This window comes from Helianthus annuus, chromosome 5, assembly GCF_002127325.2.
Source record: "Helianthus annuus cultivar XRQ/B chromosome 5, HanXRQr2.0-SUNRISE, whole genome shotgun sequence".
Lineage (NCBI taxonomy): Eukaryota > Viridiplantae > Streptophyta > Magnoliopsida > Asterales > Asteraceae > Helianthus > Helianthus annuus.
The window spans coordinates 153,331,463-153,357,523 of NC_035437.2; the positions used below are offsets into that span (position 1 = coordinate 153,331,463).

Sequence of the window (26,061 nt, forward strand, 5' to 3'; positions counted from 1 at the left end):
ACCTGCGGTTATGGCTACGGTTCGGTAAATACCGAATATGCCCTTTTCGGCCAAAACTTGAGTTCTACAAGGTCTTTTGACCCGATTCCAGTTACTACTGATTTTAAATAATAAATAAAGTATTTTAGACTTTATAAACTGTTCAGGAAACTCAGATTTCCTGTAGAACTCAAAAAGCTCTTTAAAAGTCTTTAAAATGACCGAAAAACCCCTACGGGGCGATATATTAACTAAAACTCGTTACGGGCATCACGGAAGGTATCCTACTGATACCACAACCTCTTTAAGGCATATTGACCTAGGAAACAAGCGTAGGACTCTCATGGTTAACCGTTTCGCCTATTGCGCGCACGGTTCGGCGTATGGAACTAGTTTTCATAAATTAGCCGATATGGGTCAAACCATATTATTTGGACCCTAAAATCCAAGGTGTGAACTTTAAACCCATATAAAAACAAGTCCCTGAACTTGTTGGGTCAGAATCACACTCCATTCTCGGTTTTCGCCTTTTCGCGCGGTTAAACCATATCTATCTTTTGAAACCAACCGGTCTAAGCTACGGCTAATATAAAGACCCGTTAGGATTCTAATAGGTTAAATAAAACCTTCGTTCCAGAATAGGATCCCCAGTAAAAGCTATCTGTGACGTAATCCATTAAGGAATATACTTGCAAAGGTAAATACTTTTAACTTATTTTCCCTTATACGGGCTTGGGTTACGGTATATTAATACCGCTTGATTGAGCATCATATCTTCCATCGCTTAGGTGGTAAATTGAATAATGTGATCGGCTCATTTAAACAGTCTTGTTTCTTAAAAGCCTTTGGGGGGTTAATGACCGTTGTCCCGGATATCCTTGGCATCATTTTACGAAATGGCCACGACCTCGACATCCCGGTGTAGGCGTACACCCGGTATATTATGTCGACATTATTATTATTAAAAGACGTAGCCGTTGGTTTTTACACTACGGTTTTACGCAATGTGGTGTGTCTATTAATCTTTAACCCGGACAGGATCCGGGCTACTGAACGCATAAAAGGACATATAATTCGTTCACAAGATTTTAATAATTTTCCCAAGTTATGAAAGAGTTTGTGCCTCGTGCATTCAAATCAATTTTAATAAACATTTTCAAATGTGTCAGTTGAACGTATTTACCAGTGTAAACTGACGTATTTTCCCCAAAAGATTAAGTGCAGGTACTACACGAAATTTGGCTGGTAATAGCTTCCTAGCATCACGAATAGTCTCGCAAACTTGATGCTGTATCTGATTGAACAATACTTTATTTTGTTTATGATCCCCTGTGGATACAATTCGACTTCTGTAATACACTTGATATTACATTCAAAAGGTTGAATTATATTTATCTTTATGCTTCCGCTGTGCATTCATATAATTGTGTTGTTTGACTATATTGTTGCCAACTACGTCACGTTAATCCCCCACCGGGCCCACCGGTGAGACACGTGGAAATCGGGGTGTAACACTAAGCTCGTCTAAACTCGAACTCCGCTCATAAGTAGGTTTTTAAGCTCGGGTTTGATTTCCGCTCGACTTGCGTATTATTTATTATTGTATTTATTTATATCTATATATTTATCATAGTATATTTTATGTATAGCACAATACAAATCATTAACTTATATTCTAACTAGGTTATAACCCCGTGTATTACACGGGGTTGAATAAATAAATTTTATATCTTAAATAATAAAATAATATATTTTTAAAAACCTTATTTATTGTACGGGTTGAATAAATATAATTTTATATATTAAATTATAAAAAGTTATATCTATAAGAACCATATTGTACTGGTTGAATAAATGTAATTTTATATACGAAATAAAAAAGTTATATCTCTAAAACCACGTATATTACACGAGTTGAATAAATGTAATATTGTTTACCAACTAATAAAATAATACATCTTTAAAAAAACCTCATTTATAACACGGGTTTAATAAATGTACTTTTATATACCAAATAATAAAAAAAATTACATCTTTAAAAATATGTGCATTACACGGTTTGAATAAATGTAATTTTCTGTACTAAATAATAAAACATATATATCCTTAAAAAACCCCGTGTTTGGTTTTCATGAAAAAATAGATTATTCTGTTGTTGCAACATTTGTTAACGAAGTCTCAATAAATTTAACCCTTTATTTAAAACTCCGTAAATGTATAAATGATAAATAATATTAGTTAATTTTATTTTAAGTTTCGTAAAATCTATTTGATACCAAACTAAACAAAACGTTCAAATATAATTAATTCAAGTAAATAATATTATAAATGAGAATGAGATTAAACTAAATAATAATTATCCATAAGATATTAAACTAATAATATTTAGTAGGAAGATTATCTATAATATAAGATATTAAACTAAATAATATTTAGCGGGAGTGGACTAAAATGGCAACGTTTGAAACTATTTGGAATAAAATAACAACGTTTCAAACATTTAGACTAAACTGGTAAAATGACCAAACCACATGTACTAAAATCACATTTAACTCTATTATTTAATTACATTGGGCTTTTGAAAATTCAATTCACGGCCCAATTGAAAACTTAATAAAACATTTAATATTTTTTGAAATGTTTTTTTTTGGGCTTTGAAGACTACTTGCTAAAAGTTGAAAACACTCGACATCAGCTGATCAGCTTAAAAATTATATAAAATTGTCAAATAAGTCTTTTTATTTATTTATCTGTTAGTTTCTTTGATTAAGCATTAACTTTTTTTTTAAATTCTTAAGTTTCGATATTGTTTCATTTTTTTTATTACGAAATTTATATTAGAATTTAGATTTACAATCAAGATAAAATGCAAATATAATATTTAAATCTTTTTAATTTTAAATTTAAAATTTATCTATAAATTATTAATGCCCTCATTGAATGACATGTATCTCAAATAAGGTTTCTTTTATTATATAGTATAGATGATATTATACATACAATTAAGTAAAATTATATTAATAGTTGACATTTTAGGCTAGTTGAGCTCGATTATTGAAGTTTGGCTAGAGCTCGTTTACGAAATGAGCTTCAATATAGACTCGCGATTGGGCTTTAGCTCAAGCATGATTTAATTCGAGTTTTTAACGAGCCGATTTAGAGTTATTTATAAACAAGTTGCGAGCAACTTGACTATTTTTGAAGTAAGACGTGTGTAGCTTTTTGATGGAGTTGTGAGTGATGGCCATTATTAAATAATAATTTTTAGTTAAAGTTGGAAAAATGTAATACGGTATATACATATGTTTGGGTTTGGCGAAAAAAATCAAGTTTAGCTAAAAAGAGGGAAACAAACTTAGGAATGGTGTTATACAAAGACACAATGCCTAAAAGTATATAATACTATGCAAGTTAGGCTATGTGTTATATTCATTCCCTATCCTTTATAACACTATGCAAGTTAGGCTATGTGTTATATTCATCCCATCTCGTACCACCGTCATTCATCCAGTTTTTTACAGTCTATTAATATAATTAAATAGAGAGAGAAAGAAACAGGATACTCACACCACTTTGGTGGTGATAAAAACCTTATGCCAATAGGCAAAAGAGCCGTTGGTACTAAATTACATTTGAAAGAAAATTTACTTAATAATAACCAACCTTTATAATTATTTAATTAAGAGAACCCAACTTATTGAAAGTTTTCATAACAGGATTGATTTTTAATTAGAGAAAAAATAGTTAAATAACTCCTAAGAAACAATGATTAACCTTGCATGTGGATGTTAAGGCTATAGACTCATGATCTCTTTTTCATGTGGAAATTTGTCACCTCAGCGCCATATTAGTTTTCACATAGTTTCCCTCTCTATTTTTGCTCTAATCCACCCCACTATTTTACTCAAGTTCAACACCTTGCAGAAAACTACACGCCAGTCTTTCATACCCGTCACATGGTTGACCATGCCCTACCCGACACGTTGTTCCACGCGTGGAGAGTGTTCGAGTTCGTCTTCAGTCTGCGACATATATATTGAACTAAATATTATGTTTGGTAATACCAACCTAGAATTTTCAACTAGTTAAGAACTTTTTACATTCGCTATAACTTAACTGACAATGGTAATTTTATTGTTAATATGTGTTTGTGTTTGTGTGTGTATATATATATATATATATATTGAATGGGAAATTAACATTCTTCTAACTACTTTTGTTAATCACCTATACTTGCAACCTTCAGGATTTGAATCTTTCACCTTTTAGATAGATGGAAGATACAACACCGCTAGAACACTAGGCAATTGGTATATATATATATATATATTTTGTTCTTCATGAAAATCAAAATCACCTTAAAATACATACAAATTGGAAAGTTGGAAAGCAGGGAATACATCTCCAAAAAAAAAAAATAAATAGAATTATATTACAACTACGTTAAGGTTTTTTTTTTTTTTTTTTTTTTTTTGGTCAAATTTCCAAACTATAAATTACCAACATTTTGTTGCTTTATGTAGTTGTAATATATGTATTGGGAGTTTTTTAAATTTTTTTGCTATTTCACTTTTAATCCAAAGGGTTTTTTATATTTTCAATTTAGCCTCTTTGACTTTTTTAGTTTTTAACCCAAAGCTTTTCAATCTTTCAATTTAACCCTAACACTTTTTTATTTTCATCTTTGGTCCTCCCATACTTTTCATCTTTTGCAAGTTTTTCATTTTACGTTTCATTCGAAATTTTGCGAGTCAACATGCAGCAACGTGCGTGTGGGGTTCAACGTTTTTTCGTCTGTTTTTTTCATGTTGAGTTCAATCAGATATGTCGAAACACATGTTTTTATATGGTTAATGCATCACATAATGTTTGGACTAATTCACTCGATGTTTTCAAACTATAAATTACCACCATTTTTTTGCTTTATGTAGTTGTAATATATGTATTAGGAGTTTTTCAAAATTTTTTTGCTATTTCACTTTTAATCCAAAGGGTTTTTTATTTTTGAAATTTAACCTCTTTGACTTTTTTAGTTTTTAACCCAAAGCTTTTTAATCATTCAATTTAACCCTAACACTTTTTTATTTTCATCTTTGGTCCCCCATACTTTTCATCTTTTGCAAGTTTTTTGTTTTACGTTTCGTTCGAAATTTTGCGAGTCAACACGCAGTAACATGCGTGTGGGGTTCAACGTTTTTTCGTCTGTTTTTTTCCTGTTGAGTTCAATCAGATATGTCGAAACACATGTTTTTATGTGGTTAATGCATCACATAACGTTTGGACTAATTCATTCGATGTACCGCGCCGCAATACGCGCGGATCTTATTGCTAGTTAATCTTTAAAATTGATACATGGGTCTTGGTATCATGGTATTCGTTAGTTCGCGATGGTACACATGTATGATTAATTGTACACTTTCACAGACCTTGTGATGTATTGTTGGGCTAATTAACACAAAGCCACGTTAGGTCATATTGCAAGTCATTTTGGTGTTAAAAACATAATTATGATCAATTCCTCACATTTGAGCCTTGCCATGTGTTAGTGTGTTGATTTAGGTTACACATGTCATATTTGGTTATTACAAGTCATTTTCTTGTTAAAAACATACCTATGATCAATTAATCATACACTTTTGGGCCTTAGTTGACGTTGCCATGTGTTAGTTGGTTGATTAGGTTATACAACACAACTTTTGGTTATAACAATGTGTTTTGGTGTTAAAGATGTGCATGATTAATTGTACAGTTTTGGTTCTTAAAAGGCATTCTTGAGTGGTGTATAGATTTAGGTTACAAAAAGCCATGTTAAGTACTTTTAACAAGTTATTTTTGTGTTAAAGACATGTCTATGTATAACTATACAATCTTAGGAATTAATGGGTCGTAGCATATGTTAATGGGTTAGTTGAAGTTACACAAAGTCACAGGTCAAGTCATTCTAGTACTGCTGAAGACGTATGTATTTTTTTTTGAACGATAAATTTGGATCACTGACGGACTGCTGGAGTATCATCGTGTCACCAGCGCAACCACCCGATCATATCCATCTCCATTAGGCATAATGTCTATACACCAATTCAGGAGGAAACCCAATATATATGGGAAAACCCCCTTGTGGGAATCGAAACCAGGACCTATTGGTCCCAAAGCCTTATCCCACCATCAAGATACCACTAGGCCAAAGACGTATGTATAATTGCAAATTTTAGACCTTAACTTGCTTTGTCATGTTGTAGGTAAGTTTAGATTACACAAGCCATATTAGGTAATAACAAATCATTTTGATATCGAAGACATGTGTATGATTAATGTACACTCTTGTAAATATTATAAAGAGTAAATTTTAAAGTTCGTCCTTTATGTATGTCTAAAATATCAAAGTATGTCATTTGTCTTTAATAACCTCAGAAAACATCCTTAATGTTTGAAAAACCAATCAGGTTATGTCCTTTACCCTAAACCTTGTTTGTTTTCCCAGTTAAGTCAGGTCACATGTGAAGCACATGAGGGCATTAATGTCATTCTACCTACCAATTAATGTTACCTGTTATAAAAACCCTAAATACTTCCCACGAAATCATCATCATCGTTATAATCTCCCTCCACCGCCGCAACCTGAAGTCATCGTCATCATCATAATCGTCGTCTCTGTCATCATCGATCTTCAGCATCACGAAATCATCATCATCGTTATCATCTTCCTCGACAGAACATTATCATTATCAGATCACCTCCTCCCCTGCCGCCGTAGCGGCGGTGGCGCTGCAACTGTTGTCGGAAACTTACCGACGAAACGAGAGGGAGACGAGGGTGGGGGGGTGGGTGAGTGCTGTGGGGTGTTGTAGCCGGAGAAGAGGGCACCGGCAGCTCGTTGCCGGCCATGTGCTTGTCGGACAGGACATATCTAGGAATCTGAGATCTGAAAGTGAAGGTGGATAGGGTTGTAGACGACGAATGAATGGGGGTTCTGTTGCGACGGGGGTGTTCGGAGGTTGGGGTTCTGTTGCGACGGCTCCGATTGGAGTCCGATTGGGGTTGCAGACTTTGAGGTGGAGTATTACTGTTGAAGCCATTTTGGGCTCTAGTAGTTGATTGGGTGAAGAGTGGTTACAACCACTGCCTGCAAAAGTCGGTTTTGATTCCCAAATCCGCCATGGCTTTTACTATTGCAGCTTTTGTTTTGGGTCAGCCGGTTAGGTGATTGGTTCTAGAGCTGAACGCTACAGGCTTAAAGCGAAGGCTGACTCGAGCCATGAAGTAACGGCTACGGGTGGACATTGTGGCGAGCCTGTCGAGTGGGACTCGGAGTCTTTGCAGGGTTACCCAAAAAATTGTAAATTGTTCATTGAAATAGTTATTGAGTGACTGCAATCAAAATGATTATGCCATGAGTTCGTTTGGATTTGTTCTGAGTTGATGAGAGAGAGAGAGGTGTGAAGTTAGAGTGAGTGGTGGGAGGTGGTGGCGGCGGCAGGTGGGTAGTGGTCGGATGGTTGTGGTGGTGAGAAAGAGTGTACAGGTAGAGAGAATATATGTGTGTTTTTATATATATAACTATATAACTAGTATTAAGGTAAAGACCAATATACCCTCATGTGCTTCTCACATGACCTGATTTAACTGGGAAAACAAACAAGGTTTAGGGTAAAGGACATAACCTGATTGGTTTTTCAAACATTAAGGATGTTTTCTGAGGTTATTAAAGACAAAGGACATACTTTGATATTTTAGACATACATAAAGGACGAATTTTGAAATTTACTCTATTATAAATAGAATACAGATATTATTGTACTAGAATACATATCCACATATAACAGAAATGTACTTTTATACTAAATTAGATATCAGAAGCTATTGTATCTCTTTTAAACCTTGATTCAAAATATATAGAACAAAAGAAACATGATGAGTAATTTTAACTTTTTTTTTGGAATATTCTTAGTGGACATTAATCCAAGAACAAAAGACCACACCCACCATCGCCCCTTTTTTCAAATTTTAATTCAAAGACTACCAATTCCAATATGCAACTTACACCAAATTAACAAATTGGTAATAAAACATCTGAAAAACAGTGAGGTTTGAGGAGATGAATAAAACATGTGAAAAACAATATGAGATCCTGAATAATTAACGGAACTAAATATATATAATTATCTAGATAATTATATATTCTTGCGGAACGTAACATTTAATTACATATTTAATTAAAATTTGTTTTTCGGGCCACATATCGCGTTTAGGCTTGTACTAGTCGTATTAGGCTTTGGATGCCTGGAAGATGCTTAGTAATAGTTAAAAAAAGATAAAACCTAATTAACTATTATATTTCTTAATTATTTTTTACAACCACCTTCATTTTTTTAGATGATAACTTTGGATCACAGACGAACCATTGTTATATGGTAATGATACGTAAATTATCATCACAACTCAAACTTTGACTTTATGATATACACAAAATATTATCACAACATACAACTGAAAATAAAAAAGGTTTTCTTTTTTGCTTTTGTGATACACACTTCAACCCCTTTTTAGCTTTGTGATTCCATGCTTGGTTTGTATTCATGTCTGGCACTCATTAGTTGTATTTTTGGTGTCTCAAAAGGTTAAATAATTAACTACAAGGTATATTTAATCTTATTAGTAGATTAAGATTAAATGTGTGCCATATTTGTTTGATTGTAACCTTTGATCATGACGGGTTTAGTACTGGTATTTATTAACTTTATCTATTGCATTCTTTAAGTACAATTCTATCTAACTCGTTTTGATCAAATTTAAATCTGATAAATGTCAGTGTAACCCAACAACAGTATAACGACCAAATTGGATTGACTCGAATCAGATAGCTTCACCATTATGGGTTATGACATTCTTTGTTGATTACTAATATATTAGTGACTTTTATTTTCTTTTTCCTATTCAACTTTTCTTGGATTTTTAGTGAGTCATTGCTAATTACGCTCGAATCTTGGCTGTCGGTGATAAGTTACCGTTGTGTCATTGTGTGCTCGCTTCTGATCTTCAGCTTGTTTAATTGAACCATGTCGAAAAAACCAATGGATTTAAAACAAATATGTTTTGATCGAGTAGTGCTCTGATAACATGTGAAGATTCATACAAAATGAAATTTTTTTAAGCAAAAACAAGTGTGTTCAATATATGTTTTGTATATTTTCACCTAATCATTTCATACATGTTGAGAATTTACAAGATACTAGAGGTAAATGGAATAGGAAACAATTAACTTATATAAAATACAAAATATCTCTAATAATATGATATTTTTTTTCTGAAATTACTCTTTTTAGTGCAAAATGTTTATTTGATATGATTTACAAGGTTTAGTGTTCACATTTTTTTAAATTTATTGGCAGTTGCAAACTCTAGTAATACGTCATAAAAGTTTCTAAGTTGATGAACTCTTTCTTGTGAACTCTAGGAATCATTTTAGTTGATCGATCATTTTACACACGTGCTATAATGTAAACTAAGATATAAACACATAATTATTAATCATGACGTACCCGACTAATAATGTTCCCAGCAGTGTGTTCTATTATTTACACAAAGTATATACTGTTCGCATTATCGGTTGGTCAAAATTTATAAGTTTCGATAATTGATGAAGAAATTGCAAAATACATTTATAGCCCAAAAAAAATAAAATAACCAAATGGAAACGTTATCAAAGTTTGAGTGACAAATCTAGTTTTTGCAATTGATCATCTTGATTACTTTTCAAATAACCACCGCTAACAACGCCTCCAGCAATGTCTCCAACGAGAGGATATGTTGTAACGTATTCTCTCGCTAGAGACCCAACATGTTGTTGCTCCAGAGGTGCAAACTGCCCTATTATCCGTGGAGCACCGGTAGGGTTTCTAGTGCTAGAAGATGGAAAGAAACCCGAATCATTTGATGGCTTATGAACCATCATAGAGTGGACTTGGAGCCCTAAGGAAGAGCTAGTTGAACCGCGATGAGTGCACCCATGGCTAACTTTATTTATGTGTTTTGTGATTATTCTTTCTCTTTTATGCGCGTTTTGATGGCCTCCAAGTGCTTGCGAACTGTAGAACTTTCGTCGGCAATAGTTGCAGGAGAATACTCTTGGTGATGTTTGGTTTGGATCTTCACCGGAAGTGACGATGGGGTTTCTGTGGTTCAGATCTAGATTAGGTTTTCGATCAGATTCGTCTAACGATAGACGAAGATCTAAGTTAACATCACAACCACATGCTTGTTGTTGTTGGTTATGGTGGCTTGAATTTCTTTCATGGTAAACATTACATGGGTACGATGAGTGGTTTTTCATGTCAGGGTTTGAAAGGACTGGCAAAGGTTTCTTAACAACACACTTGAAGTTCAAGATGACTGATGAGTGATGACCTACTTGTGGTGCATTATATACTCAAGACAATATTGTCTTTTCTAAAAACTCATTTATATTATAAAAAATATGTTAACAACTCACTTTTTCTTTTTTTAAAGGATGTCAATTCATTACATGTTTTAAACGAAGTAAAATAAAATAAAATAACAAAATTTGATGTCAATTCATAACATGTTTTTATTTAATCCATCCTATCATAAAGTGATATGGAACTCATCTAAAACTTAGCAAACTTTTATTTAAATAATTTGAGTTACGATTAGAGTTACAGGGATCATAAATTGTTTACAGAGAGACCTTAGCAAATTGGATCATTAATTAGCAAATGCCATAGACGGTTTAACCCGATTGTTATACCTGGATTCCTACATGCATTGCCAGTTTTTCTCTGTTTTTAACAATTTCTTATCGTGTCATTTCTAGTGTAAAAACATGTAATCGTTGATTGTCTAATTTTACGCGTTTGTTTACAACTTTAGTTCCATTAGTTATTACTTGTCAAGTTTCAGGATTTGACAATACCATCAGATTTAAAATTCCTTATAAAAGGGACTTTGATGTAATGTTTTTCTCATTCAATAATATTCCGATTTCTCTCTTTTAATTTTTGTATTTTCGAGCTGCATCATGACATCATAAATGGTTGAAATATACTAAAATACGTCGGAGATATTTTCCTAAAGATTGGAAAATATGATATATACGACATATTAAAGATTACTTCAAAGGAAACAAATTAATAATGTATGTGGAAAAGGTTAACAATTCTCTATACAACTCTCATAACCTAGTGATCTAGTGGTTAGGTTTAAATTGTTGTTAAAAAAATAATATGTTGAACTCAAAATACATCAAAACCATATATGATTTATCTTCTGCCAATTTAAACCATTCAAAAAGCAACTAAAGTTTGCCAACACCAAATAACGTATCCATCATCTCTTTTATTCTCTATTTTATTAATCGGTGACATACCATTGGAGTATCATCGTGCCATCAGCGAAACCACTTGCTCATATCCATCTCCACTAGGTAATAATGCTTATACACCAATTCAGGAGAAAACTCAATTAATCTGGGAAAATCCTCTTGTGGGAATCAAACCCAAGACTCAATGGTCCCTAAACCTTATCTCACCCTTAAGATGCCACTAGGCTGGTCCATGGTTGTCACGGTTTAGTTGATAACTCTTTTCAGTTCCTGACTGGTTTGACCGGTTCGACCAGATTAAAGCAGCACGTGTAAATGAGATAAAAGGAGTCATAAGTCACTTAAAAATATTTAGTGGATGTTTTGTTTGGTGTAATTTTCTGTCGGCATGATTTTGATAAATGGGTTTTTAATCTTAATTCAACCCGACACACAAATACCTCAAGTCATTCATTTTGAGTCATTATTCAACTCATGGATCTTGTAATCTTTAAGTGGGTACCAAACAAATCTTAGTCATGTTAAAATAGTTACCTATGTATTTCTTAATTTATTAATCTTCTACATAAATATTGTAACAAATATTAATTTGGGAAAAATTAAAGATCTGGAACTGATTTGACGTGTGCTGGAAGTTTACATTTTAACCAATTTTTTCCACCTCAACGTTAAACAACGATAGAGATAGTACGTTACATGTCTTGCATTTGTCATTCTTGTGGATTTTGACTGTTTTTTAACATGTTTATTTACTCTATTTCAGTTTTCACAAAGTCGTTTCTTAAATATTAATTGCATTTTCTTGACAATGAAACTATCATACCTGATTTTAATGTTATGGATTGAAATCGTTATAAGTAATGGGCAACAAATAGGGAGTTTAAAGTTCAAATAGACTCTCTCATTCACCAGATTAATCTTTTGAGTTGAGTTCTCACGTTTTGGCTATAACAGATAAGAGCCAAACTCTGAGTAGTGACCTAGAAAAAACTAGACGTGACCAACGAGGCTCGGAGTAGTGGTCTGGACTCTGGAAGGAGCCAGTCATGACCAACGAGGACGTTGACCCTTAAGAATGGTCGATTGTTATGGACTGAAACCTTTTCCAGGCAGTGGCGAAGCTTGAGATTTCCAACCGTGGGGTCGAAAACGTACACACCTAAAAATTTCTATGAAACAGGGGGTCAAAAACGTATATACCCAAAAATTTCTATACGAAAACTACATACTCTCCACTACTGTTGTCAGGTATTAGACTTATCCCACATCAGTTGTATGGGAAATTAAGGTGACGTTTATAGTCCAAATGGACTCTCTCACCCGCCAATCCATTTATGACTACGTTAACCAGATTACAACTCTTGACAATCCACAATCGCATGTGATCATCTTAGATAAACGGGTTACACATGAATCATGTTTAGTTAGATGGGTTATGTTTGGTTTAAGTATATAAATTCCTCCTGATCGGGAAACACAATTGTCACCCACATTAGACAGTTATTAACTTATTTTGTTTGTGTCATGTGGTTAAATATAATGGAAAGTGTTTCATTTAAAGTTTAAACAACTTTTACTATTTAAATAAGTCACACATATGTATGCGTACCTATTTTTTTATATATGTTATTGATAAAATATTTAATTTCATGAAAATTTTCCATAAAGATTTCACTATTTGAACTTTAAACAATGTGACGTAGAGTTGATATTGTGATGTGAAGTAGTTAGGCAAAATTCCTCAAAAGCAAAGGTAGAGCGTTCAATGAAGGAATCTTTCTTTTAAATCCAATCATATCTCATAACTCATAATCTTGTTTTTGTTGTCTAGGATCAAGACAGGTCATATCTTATTGTGATGTTTACTCAATGTTTTTTTGGATAATGTTGACATAATTTTAATTTAATTTTAGTATAATAGTATGTTATGATACTGCTAGTCATATAACTCTCCTACGGTCTATGGTATTATAGCCTAGTGGCATCTTAGAGGTGTGATAAGGCTTTAGGATCATTAGGTCATGGGTTCGATTCTCACAAAGTGGGGGGTTTTCCCAGATTTATTAGGTTTCCTCCTGAATTTGTATATAAGCATTATAGCCTAGTTGAGATGGATATGATCGAGTGGTTCTGCTGGTGGCACGATGATACTCCAGTGGTCCGTCAGTGATCCTAATTTGCCATTCAAAAAAAATATAACTCCCCTACGTCTATTATGAAACTGCTAGTCATATAACTCCCCTACGTCTATAAAGACATGAATAAATAGTAAGGGTGATAGGGGCACTTGTGTGACATATGTGCTTGTAATCATTGTAAACAGTTCAGTTATCAATGAAATAAAGTTATTTGATCCCAATGTTTGTTTGTTTATGTTTGATGTTTTTCATGTTTTGACTTTTATTCGATTTCAAACTCTATATCGCTTTCTGGAGAATTATACACAAACTGGTGCGTAAACGTAATCAGTTATATGCAACAAATACTCCGGAACATCAATTTATGCTTAACATACCTTAAATAACCTTTACATAACTTAGAAATAAGTTTTGAAGGCTTTGGTATGGCAAAATCCAGTTAATTCGCTTACAGGGACTAAAATTGACAAACTGCGAAAAGTATGCCAATTTGAACTGTAACGAACATTCCGGAACATGATCATAAGTTAAACACACCTTAAATATCCTTTACATAGCTTAGAAATAGGCTTTGAGGGGTTCGGTGTGCTAAAATAAACTTTATGCTCATTCAGGGACTAAAAGCGTCAAAAAGTGCATAAGTTTGCATTTTCGCGCATAACTTACGTTCTGAATACATCCGGACATCCAAAAATTTATGTAAGCATTAAAGTATTATGTTTTAGTGTTTGGCTTGTCAAAAATCCATTCGTCGCGCAATTTGGACCGTTTTTGCGTCCGTTACGACTTCCGTCGTAATTAACCGAACAACGCAATCGTACGGCCAAACGAACCGACATCCGGCATATTTTTGAGCATGTTTTATGTTCCCTATACTTTAACATCCTTGTAGAGCTCAAAAATGGGTTTGACGGGTGTTAGAAGTGCCAAAACACGACCATACGCGCACAGGGACCAAAGCTGCCAAAACTGAAACATTGCTGGTCTGCAGGGTCCTTACGGACCGTATGGACCTGCTTACGGTCCGTAAAGCCTCCCCAGAACAGTAGAATGTGCTTTCCAGCCATTTCCAGCTGTTACACACCTTTACCCATGGTTTCTTGCATCTTGTGGGCTGGTTTTGGATGTCCCATGGTTTTCTAAAACTATGGGCTTGATGTGTACGGCTAGGATTGAATCTCGGATTACGAGGAACGATCCTAATGGTTCTACGAAATCTATAAATACCCCCCACCCCATTCACTCAAACCCACTTGATTTTTCTGAGATTTCTCTAAGTTGAAGTGTAACCACTTCATACCTGAGAATACTTGGAAAGATCAATCTTGCGGGGACCTTCTGTAAGTTTTCTTTCGCGTTTTTCGTTCATTTTAGCGTTAAAGTCAAGCTGTGTTTGACTTTCTGCATTGACCAGTTTATGGTCAACGCGAAGTTCGTTTGAACTTCATAATGTGAGCGTAATCACGATGGTTATAGTCCCTAGTGACTATACCTACTGATTACCACGTTATCTAGGCTCAGTGACGAGTCGTAGTTTCGGCCAAAATGCGTTTTCTCGCGTATTTTGTAACCAAACTACTCTAGGGTATTAAAACCGTTTGTTTTAATACCAAACCTGTTTTCTAACTTCACTAAACATGTTCTAGCATGTTTAGCTCGTCGCTTCTAGTTTTGTGCTTGTCTAAGGGTCGTAAGGTAAGCAATCTAATCAATCGCTTATGCTTACGAACCCGACCCATTTGGTCGATCTTTAGGATCCGACCAAACACTTTAGGTGACCATAGTTGTATAGGGAATAACCTTCCGAGGTTATACCTTATGGTCACATCGTTTAACTAGTTGTATGATAGGTAATGTATGTGCCTAGGGTAAATTACCAAAATACCCTTTTTACGCCAAAATTCATTTTAAGCCTATATAACACAATCTTTGGTATCTAAACTGATTTAGCAACTATATTAAACATGTTAAGGCATATCTTACTTGTCATAGGGCTAGTTAGGCATTCCGAACGCGTTTTACGCGAACGACGCGTTAAAGTGGCATAAGCTACCTAAACGGGTCGTAACGGGTCAAAAGCACTTAGGATAAGTTTCGTTTTAGTATGTAGGCTTTGTCAAACCATATTACATAAGTTCCCATACTTATTTGGTTTACGAACCCTCGTACTACCCGATCCTCCGATAGGTCCGTTTATTAATGTAGTTACCTATATTAGGTGCCGTTTGATTCCGTGATCTTCTAGCATTGCTTGGTGGTTATCCTAGGACTTCTAAGCAATCTCAAGTGAGTACATAGACCCCTCTTTTACTGTTTTCTAAACATTTTGGGGTGAAACACATGTGCCTACTTGTTACTTTCATGCTTTCATGTTTTCGCATTATATATTTGATATGTTCATTAGTACATTGTTTTACACGACATTTTCATGCTATGTATGTTTATCATACTTAGTACACTTGTTTTACATGACATTTTCATGCTATGTATGTTCATCATACTTAGTACATTTGATTTACCATATTCATGCTATGTATGTTCATCATACTTAGTACATTTGTTTTACATGACATTTCACGCTATGTGTGTATATTTGATTACATACTTAGTGCATTGTTTTCACATGTTTATATTTTGGGTATGACATTTGGTTTGTTTAAGTGGGACAATATACATTCATTAACTTTGATCACGCCGCTCGTTAGTAGGTAGTGGTACCATAGGAATTGACAACTCCCGTTCCTGACATCCTGGGTATGTTTGGATGAAAGGAATGACCGAATTCGATTTAAACATAAAAACCGATAGACCTTTAATTTGTTTAAAGGTTTATCACCACAGTCACAAGGCTTGAATGTATGCATTTTCACAATACCGCATAAATGTTTGTATTCAGTATAGCATGCATCTCCATAAAATATAACGTTGATTTAAACTGAGTTTTACTTCAATACTTTGTTTTGTGCATTTTCACCTATGGTTTAGTTGATACATATTTCCCTTACCATACAGACATTTTGTTTACACATGACATGATTGACATTGACATAAACATTTTGACATTTGGTTAAACATAAACATGTTTACATTGGTGGTTTGTTTGGGTAAGTGATTTAAGTAACGAGGCGTGTGTAATATGATACAAACATGGTGGATACGCCGCTGGTACTTCCTATATATAAGTGTTTGTATGATATTACGCATCGCAGCGTTGCTTAAATCATTTCAGTTTAGCTATATAACATATTTTCACAATACATTGTTTTACAAACAACTTGTTTTATACAACTTATTTTACTTGGTTATTCATTTAACCATACATTATTCTTTCAAAAATACATAACTACCATCGTTTTTCAAACGATTTACAAACAATACAATCAACAAGGTTCATGACTACATTTCATTAAACGTTTTTTTTTCTAAAACCTAAGTCATGGATCCTATTTTCACAAAACCAATGTATCTCACAGGCATTTTTATGCTGACGTACCTATTTTCACATGTGTTTCAGGAGCAAATGCATAGGATGATCGTGATACACTAGGGTGGACTTAGGCCTTAGTGACGATAAAATGGATCTAGACTAGTTAAAACTTGTTATGTACTTTGTTTCTTTTTATTTTAAGACAATGTAACTTGTGGGTTCTCGTTTGAAACAATGTATTCCACCCTTGGGTGATGAATAAAATATTATTTAAATTACCTTGGTTGTGGAACAATAATTCTGTTACAACACTCCCCGACGTTTCCGCCACGATTTGATGTTTTACGTGGTCGGGGTGTGACAGAAGAGTTGGTATCAGAGCCAATGGTTATAGGGAATTAGGTTATTAGTAATGCTTTGACCTAGACTATAACCTTTCTAGGACCCCAACACAAGTTGTCTTGTGTTTAGATCTTAAAACATGCACTTCACCTATCCTTAGGTGATCACCAGAACAAGAACCCAGTTTTCCTAAAACGATTTTTGAAAAACAATCTTCTGTTTTCAAATGATTTCTTATATAGTTTTGAACCCTTTTGGTTTTTCAATTTGATTTTGAAACTTTATCATTTGTTTTTGAATGATTCCTTTGGCCTTGTGCCTTCCAAGTTTTCAAAATCTCGTCAAAGTTTTGGGTTCTAAATAGTGTGAACACGTGCAAACTGGAAGGGTGAATGCCTGTACCCTGGGTTTTCTGTCTAAGGCTAGAGTGTTCGTACAAATCCACATAATCGGACCAGTCACTCTTACCTGGGAACTCCTGGGGTGAGTGTTCACTTATAGGCGAGCATGTCTTCGCTAAGCATTATTTATGAGCCCATTTACTTTGATTAGTCACTGTGTGTCGTTTGTTTGCTTTGTGATACGGACAAATGACCACCATCCTTGCTTTGTTGATTTTGTTTCATCTCGTCCTTTTCATCTAATCATCTCACTCGTTTCCTCTCATGTTTTCCTCTTTTTAGCATGCCTCCTCGACGCGAAAATCAGCTACCCAATGCCGAACTGGCAGAAATCATCGCACAGCATATGGCTGCTGCGTTCCCGAATCTTATTGCTCAGTTTAACCAAGACAACATCAATCAGAACGCTCCTTGTAACTTCAAGAGCTTCAATTCGGCTAAACCACTCAAGTTCAGTGGTACTGAGGGGGCAACTGGGCTCCTTCAATGGTTTGAGAGCATTGAGAATACTTTCCGTCATGTTCAGTGTCCTGATAATCGCAAAGTGGAGTTTGCTTCAAGTGTTTTTCTGAAGAGGGCGTTAACATGGTGGAACGGGGTTATGAGAGATCGAGGTGCTGAAGTCGCTTTAGCGCAAACATGGGCTGAATTGAGGACTCTCATGATGAGTGAGTTTTGTCCTCGTCATGAGCTACGAAAGTTGGAAAGGGAGTTTGACGATCTGAAACAGGTTAGTGGTGAGCACCGGGCATATACTGATAGATATGAAGAGTTGAGTTTGTTATACCCAACAATGGTCACCCCACTTGACAAGGCTATCGAAAGATACATTGATGGTCTACCTGACTCTGTGCAAGACATCGTTACTGGTAGTAAACCTACCACTGTTCGTCAGGCAATCGAACTATCTGCAACGTGGACAGAATCGCAGATCAGAAAGGGTAAATTGCATAGGAAGGGTGACAAGGGCAAGAATCAGGCTTCTGACAAAGGGGATAGCAAGAAAGGTAAGAAGGGGAAGGATTCTGGCTCATCAAAGGGCTCCAGGAAGCGAAAGGCTTCCCAAAATTTTGCCATCACTGCCCAACAGAACCAAGCGGTTCCCAATCAGCCAGCGCAGCCTCCCGCAAAGAAGCGGTATGAAGGGAATGCACCTTTATGCAATAGGTGCAATAGTCACCATCAACAGCAACTCCCGTGTCATTTCTGTACCAATTGTGGAAAATCGGGTCATCTGGCAGAGGTTTGTCGTTCTGCTAGAAATCCAGCCCAACAGGAAGCTCAACTACCTGTTCAACAGCAAGCACAAGCTGCACGACCTCACTATCCTCCTGGCTCATGCTTTAATTGCGGAGACCTGACCCATTATCGAAACCAGTGTCCAAGGCTGGTTAATGCAAATCCAGTTCAGGCTCAGGCTCGTGGACGAGCTTTTAATATGAATGCTGTTGAGGCGCAAGCAGATAACGAGGTGGTAAACGAACGAAACTAGGTAAGCCTTTGACAGTAGAAGTTGCGAATGGTGAACCCATTGTTCTTGATTCTGTTCTTCGCAACTGGCAGTTGAACCTCAACGACCATCTTTTTCGTATTGACCTCACGCCTATGCAACTTGGGAGCTTCGACATTATTGTGGGTATGGATTGGTTAGCCAAGCATCGCGCAGAGGTAGTTTGTTTTGAGAAGATCGTTCGTGTGCCGCTTTCGTCAGGTGAGATACTACAGGTTCGTGGTGAAAAACCTGCTAGTAGCCTTAAGCTTATGTCTTGTTTTCAAGCTCGGAAGTATCTGCGAAAGAACTATGTGGCCTTCCTGGCACATGTTACGGCAGATAAAGACCAAGGTAAGTTTATTCAAGATATCCCTGTTGTTCGGGATTATCCAGAGCTGTTCCCTGAAGAGTTACCTGGTCTACCTCCTGCACGCCAAGTCGAGTTCCGTATTGACCTCGTACCTGGTGCAAATCCTATTGCCAGAGCTCCATATCGTCTTGCACCATCCGAGATGCAAGATCTATCTAAGCAGCTTCAAGAGCTTTCTGACAAAGGTTTTATTCGTCCTAGCTTTTCACCTTGGGGTGCTCCCGTTCTTTTTGTCAAGAAAAAGGATGGATCCTTCAGAATGTGTATCGATTATCGTGAGCTGAATAAGCTTACCATCAAAAATCGATATCCCCTACCTCGCATTGATGATCTCTTTGACCAGTTACAGGGTGCTACTTGCTTCTCGAAGATTGACCTTCGTTCTGGGTATCATCAACTTCGTGTGCATGAAGAGGATATTCCCAAGACAGCATTCCGCACTCGATATGGGCATTACGAGTTCACAGTCATGCCATTTGGTTTGACCAATGCTCCTGCTGTTTTCATGGACTTAATGAATAGGGTTTGTAAGCCTTATTTGGATAAGTTCATCATTGTTTTTATTGATGACATCTTGATTTATTCTAAGACGCGAGCTGATCACGAGCGCCATCTTCACCTTACTCTGGAACTCCTAAAGAAAGAGCAACTTTTTGCCAAGTTCTCCAAGTGTGAATTTTGGCTTAAGGTAGTTCAATTTTTAGGACATATTGTCAACGAACAAGGTATACATGTAGATCCCTCCAAGATCAGTGCGATTAAGGATTGGGATACGCCTACTACTCCTACTGAGGTTCGTTCTTTTCTTGGTCTTGCGGGTTATTACCGCCGCTTCATTGAGAACTTCTCAAAGATTGCAGTTCCTCTAACTGCCCTAACTCAGAAGAATAAACCCTTTGAATGGGGTTCTAAGCAAGAAGAAGCATTTCAGACCTTGAAGCAGAAGCTTTGTGATGCACCTATTCTAACTTTGCCTGAAGGCAATGATGATTGTGATGCATCGAAATTGGGTCTTGGCTGTGTTCTGATGCAAAGGAACAAAGTCATAGCCTACGCATCAAGACAATTGAAGGTACATGAGAGAAACTACACCACTCATGATCTTGAGTTGGGCGTAGTTGTCTTCGCTCTCAAAATCTGGAGACACTATTTGTATGGTACAAAATGCGTGGTTTTCCCTGACCACAAAAGTCTTCAGCATATCTTCAATCAGAAAGAACTCAACATGAGGCAAAGACGTTGGGTCGAACTCCTAAACGACTATGATTGCGAAATTCGCTACCATCCTGGTAAAGCGAATGTTGTGGCTGACGCGTTAAGTCGTAAGGAACGTACTATGCTTCATTGTGTTCGTGTTCAATCTGTTGTTCAAGCTCGATCTGATATCCAAGCACGCATTACTCAGGCTCAACAGGCTTGTGTTTCACAAGACATGATGGGTAAGGAATTACCCTATCACATTAAGCCTGATCTTGTGCTGAAGGATGATGGATCATATTATTTCATGGACCGTTTGTGGGTCCCAAGCCAAGATGATCTTCGCACTTTGCTTATGGATGAAGCCCATAAGTCTCGTTATTCTGTTCATCCCGGCTCAGACAAAATGTATAAGGATCTTCGTACTCAGTATTGGTGGCCTGGTATGAAGAAAGACATCGCCTTGTATGTTTCAAAGTGCCTTACTTGTCTTAAGGTTAAGGCTGAACACCAGCATCCTTATGGTCTTTTGGAGCAACCTGAGATCCCAGTTTGGAAATGGGAAAACATTGCTATGGATCTCATTACCAAACTTCCGCGCACTAAGAAAGGTCATGATGCCATCTGGGTAGTTCTTGATCGTCTTACAAAGTCAGCGCATTTCCTGCCGATCCGTGAGAATCTTTCTGCTGAAGATCTGGCTAAAATCTATGTGGATGAAATCGTATCTCGACATGGTGTTCCCCTGAACATTATTTCTGATAGAGATGCTCGTTTCTCTTCTCGTTTTTGGAGAACCATGCAATCTGCTATGGGGACCCAACTCAATCTGAGCACAGCTTATCATCCACAAACAGATGGCCAAACTGAAAGAACAATCCAGACACTGGAAGATATGCTTAGAGCATGTGTGATCGATTTTGGTGGTAGTTGGGATTCACATCTTCCATTGATTGAATTCTCCTACAACAACAGTTATCACTCCAGCATCAATATGGCTCCTTTCGAGGCTCTCTATGGTCGAAAATGTCGTTCACCAGTCTGCTGGAATGAAATAGGTGAGGCTCAGCTTACTGGACCTGACCTCATTCTAAAGACAACTGACAAGGTTAAGAAGGTTCGTGATAACTTACAGGCAGCTCGAAGCCGTCAAAAGAGTTACGCGAACCAACGACGCAAGCCCTTAGAATTCCAAGTCGGTGATCGAGTATTACTTAAGGTCTCACCTTGGAAAGGTGTGATCAGATTTGGAAAGAAAGGAAAACTTGCACCTAGATACGTTGGACCATTCAAGATCGTCGAAAGAATCGGTAAGGTAGCCTACAGACTTGCATTACCTCCCGAACTTGGAAATGTTCATCCAACCTTCCACGTATCCAATCTCAAAAAGTGTTTAGCTGATGAGAACCTCCACATACCACTTGACGAAATCCGTGTCGATAAAACACTTCATTTTTTTTGAGAAACCTGTGGAAATTATGGATCGTGAAGTCAAATGGCTTAAACGCAAGCGCATTCCGTTGGTTAAAGTTCGCTGGGAATCTAAACGTGGACCTGAGTTTACATGGGAACGTGAAGATCAAATGAAGGCGAAGTATCCACATCTTTTCCCACGAGCTTCCTCTAAACGAATTTCGGGACGAAATTCCCACAAGTAGGGGAGACTGTGACATCTGTGCTTGTAATCATTGTAAACAGTTCAGTTATCAATGAAATAAAGTTATTTGATCCCAATGTTTGTTTGTTTATGTTTGATGTTTTTCATGTTTTGACTTTTATTCGATTTCAAACTCTATATCGCTTTCTGGAGAATTATACACAAACTGGTGCGTAAACGTAATCAGTTATATGCAACAAATACTCCGGAACATCAATTTATGCTTAACATACCTTAAATAACCTTTACATAACTTAGAAATAAGTTTTGAAGGCTTTGGTATGGCAAAATCCAATTAATTCGCTTACAGGGACTAAAATTGACAAACTGCGAAAAGTATGCCAATTTGAACTGTAACGAACATTCCGGAACATGATCATAAGTTAAACACACCTTAAATATCCTTTACATAGCTTAGAAATAGGCTTTGAGGGGTTCGGTGTGCTAAAATAAACTTTATGCTCATTCAGGGACTAAAAGCGTCAAAAAGTGCATAAGTTTGCATTTTCGCGCATAACTTACGTTCTGAATACATCCGGACATCCAAAAATTTATGTAAGCATTAAAATATTATGTTTTAGTGTTTGGCTTGTCAAAAATCCATTCGTCGCGCAATTTGGACCGTTTTTGCGTCCGTTACGACTTCCGTCGTAATTAACCGAACAACGCAATCGTACGGCCAAACGAACCGACATCCGGCATATTTTTGAGCATGTTTTATGTTCCCTATACTTTAACATCCTTGTAGAGCTCAAAAATGGGTTTGACGGGTGTTAGAAGTGCCAAAACACGACCATACGCGCACAGGGACCAAAGCTGCCAAAACTGAAACATTGCTGGTCTGCAGGGTCCTTACGGACCGTATGGACCTGCTTACGGTCCGTAAAGCCTCCCCAGAACAGCAGAATGTGCTTTCCAGCCATTTCCAGCTGTTACACACCTTTACCCATGGTTTCTTGCATCTTGTGGGCTGGTTTTGGATGTCCCATGGTTTTCTAAAACTATGGGCTTGATGTGTACGGCTAGGATTGAATCTCGGATTACGAGGAACGATCCTAACGGTTCTACGAAATCTATAAATACCCCCCACCCCATTCACTCAAACCCACTTGATTTTTCTGAGATTTCTCTAAGTTGAAGTGTAACCACTTCATACCTGAGAATACTTGGAAAGATCAATCTTGCGGGGACCTTCTGTAAGTTTTCTTTCGCGTTTTTCGTTCATTTTAGCGTTAAAGTCAAGCTGTGTTTGACTTTCTGCATTGACCAGTTTATAGTCAACGCGAAGTTCGTTTGAACTTCATAATGTGAGCGTAATCACGATGGTTATAGTCCCTAGTGACTATACCTACTGATTACCACGTTATCTAGGCTCAGTGACGAGTCGTAGTTTCGGCCAAAATGCGTTTTCTCGCGTATTTTGTAACCAAACTACTCTAGGGTATTAAAACCATTTGTTTTAATACCAAACCTGTTTTCTAACTTCACTAAACATGTTCTAGCATGTTTAGCTCGTCGCTTCTAGTTTTGTGCTTGTCTAAGGGTCGTAAGGTAAGCGATCTAATCAATCGCTTATGCTTACGAACCCGACCCATTTGGTCGATCTTTAGGATCCGACCAAACACTTTAGGTGACCATAGTTGTATAGGGAATAACCTTCCGAGGTTATACCTTATGGTCACATCGTTTAACTAGTTGTATGATAGGTAATGTATGTGCCTAGGGTAAATTACCAAAATACCCTTTTTACGCCAAAATTCATTTTAAGCCTATATAACACAATCTTTGGTATCTAAACTGATTTAGCAACTATATTAAACATGTTAAGGCATATCTTACTTGTCATAGGGCTAGTTAGGCATTCCGAACGCGTTTTACGCGAACGACGCGTTAAAGTGGCATAAGCTACCTAAACGGGTCGTAACGGGTCAAAAGCACTTAGGATAAGTTTCGTTTTAGTATGTAGGCTTTATCAAACCATATTACATAAGTTCCCATACTTATTTGGTTTACGAACCCTCGTACTACCCGATCCTCCGATAGGTCCGTTTATTAATGTAGTTACCTATATTAGGTGCCGTTTGATTCCGTGATCTTCTAGCATTGCTTGGTGGTTATCCTAGGACTTCTAAGCAATCTCAAGTGAGTACATAGACCCCTCTTTTACTGTTTTCTAAACATTTTGGGGTGAAACAAATGTGCCTACTTGTTACTTTCATGCTTTCATGTTTTCGCATTATATACTTGATATGTTCATTAGTACATTGTTTTACACGACATTTTCATGCTATGTATGTTTATCATACTTAGTACACTTGTTTTACATGACATTTTCATGCTATGTATGTTCATCATACTTAGTACATTTGATTTACCATATTCATGCTATGTATGTTCATCATAGTTAGTACATTTGTTTTACATGACATTTCACGCTATGTGTGTACATTTGATTACATACTTAGTGCATTGTTTTCACATGTTTATATTTTGGGTATGACATTTGGTTTGTTTAAGTGGGACAATATACATTCATTAACTTTGATCACGCCGCTCGTTAGTAGGTAGTGGTACCATAGGAATTGACAACTCCCGTTCCTGACATCCTGGGTATGTTTGGATGAAAGGAATGACCGAATTCGATTTAAACATAAAAACCGATAGACCTTTAATTTGTTTAAAGGTTTATCACCACAGTCACAAGGCTTGAATGTATGCATTTTCACAATACCGCATAAATGTTTGTATTCAGTATAGCATGCATATCCACAAAACATAACGTTGATTTAAACTGAGTTTTACTTCAATACTTTGTTTTGTGCATTTTCACCTATGGTTTAGTTAATACATATTTCACTTACCATACATGACATTTTGTTTACACATGACATGATTGACATTGACATAAACATTTTGACATTTGGTTAAACATAAACATGTTTACATTGGTGGTTTGTTTGGGTAAGTGATTTAAGTAACGAGGCGTGTGTAATATGATACAAACATGGTGGATACGCCGCTGGTACTTCCTATATATAAGTGTTTGTATGATATTACGCATCGCAGCGTTGCTTAAATCATTTCAGTTTAGCTATATAACATATTTTCACAATACATTGTTTTACAAACAACTTGTTTTATACAACTTATTTTACTTGGTTATTCATTTAACCATACATTATTCTTTCAAAAATACATAACTACCATCGTTTTTCAAATGATTTACAAACAATACAATCAACAAGGTTCATGACTACATTTCATTAAACGTTTTTTTTTCTAAAACCTAAGTCATGGATCCTATTTTCACAAAACCTATGTATCTCATAGGCATTTTTATGCTGACGTGCCTATTTTCACATGTGTTTCAGGAGCAAATGCATAGGATGATCGTGATACACTAGGGTGGACTTGGGCCTTAGTGACGATAAAATGGATCTAGACTAGTTAAAACTTGTTATGTACTTTGTTTCTTTTTATTTTAAGACAATGTAACTTGTGGGTTCTCGTTTGAAACAATGTATTCCACCCTTGGGTGATGAATAAAATTTTATTTAAATTACCTTGGTTGTGGAACAATAATTCTGTTACAACACTCCCCGACGTTTCCGCCACGATTTGATGTTTTACGTGGTCGGGGTGTGACAACTTGTGGGTGGAGTGGTGCAGCTACACTGCCATTGATCACGTGGATAGGGGGTGCAGGTGTAGCTTGAGGCA

General features: G+C 36.3%; 1 protein-coding gene across 1 annotated transcript; it reads right to left on the reverse strand.

Annotated features, from left to right (window-relative positions):
* Window positions 1-9,587: 9,587 nt before the first annotated feature.
* On the reverse strand, window positions 9,588-10,349 carry LOC110939296 (zinc finger protein 1). The gene has a single exon (XM_022181009.2). The coding sequence runs from the start codon at window positions 10,307-10,309 to the stop codon at window positions 9,680-9,682; it is 630 nt and encodes a 209-aa protein (XP_022036701.1). The 5' UTR covers window positions 10,310-10,349; the 3' UTR covers window positions 9,588-9,679.
* Window positions 10,350-26,061: the final 15,712 nt, after the last annotated feature.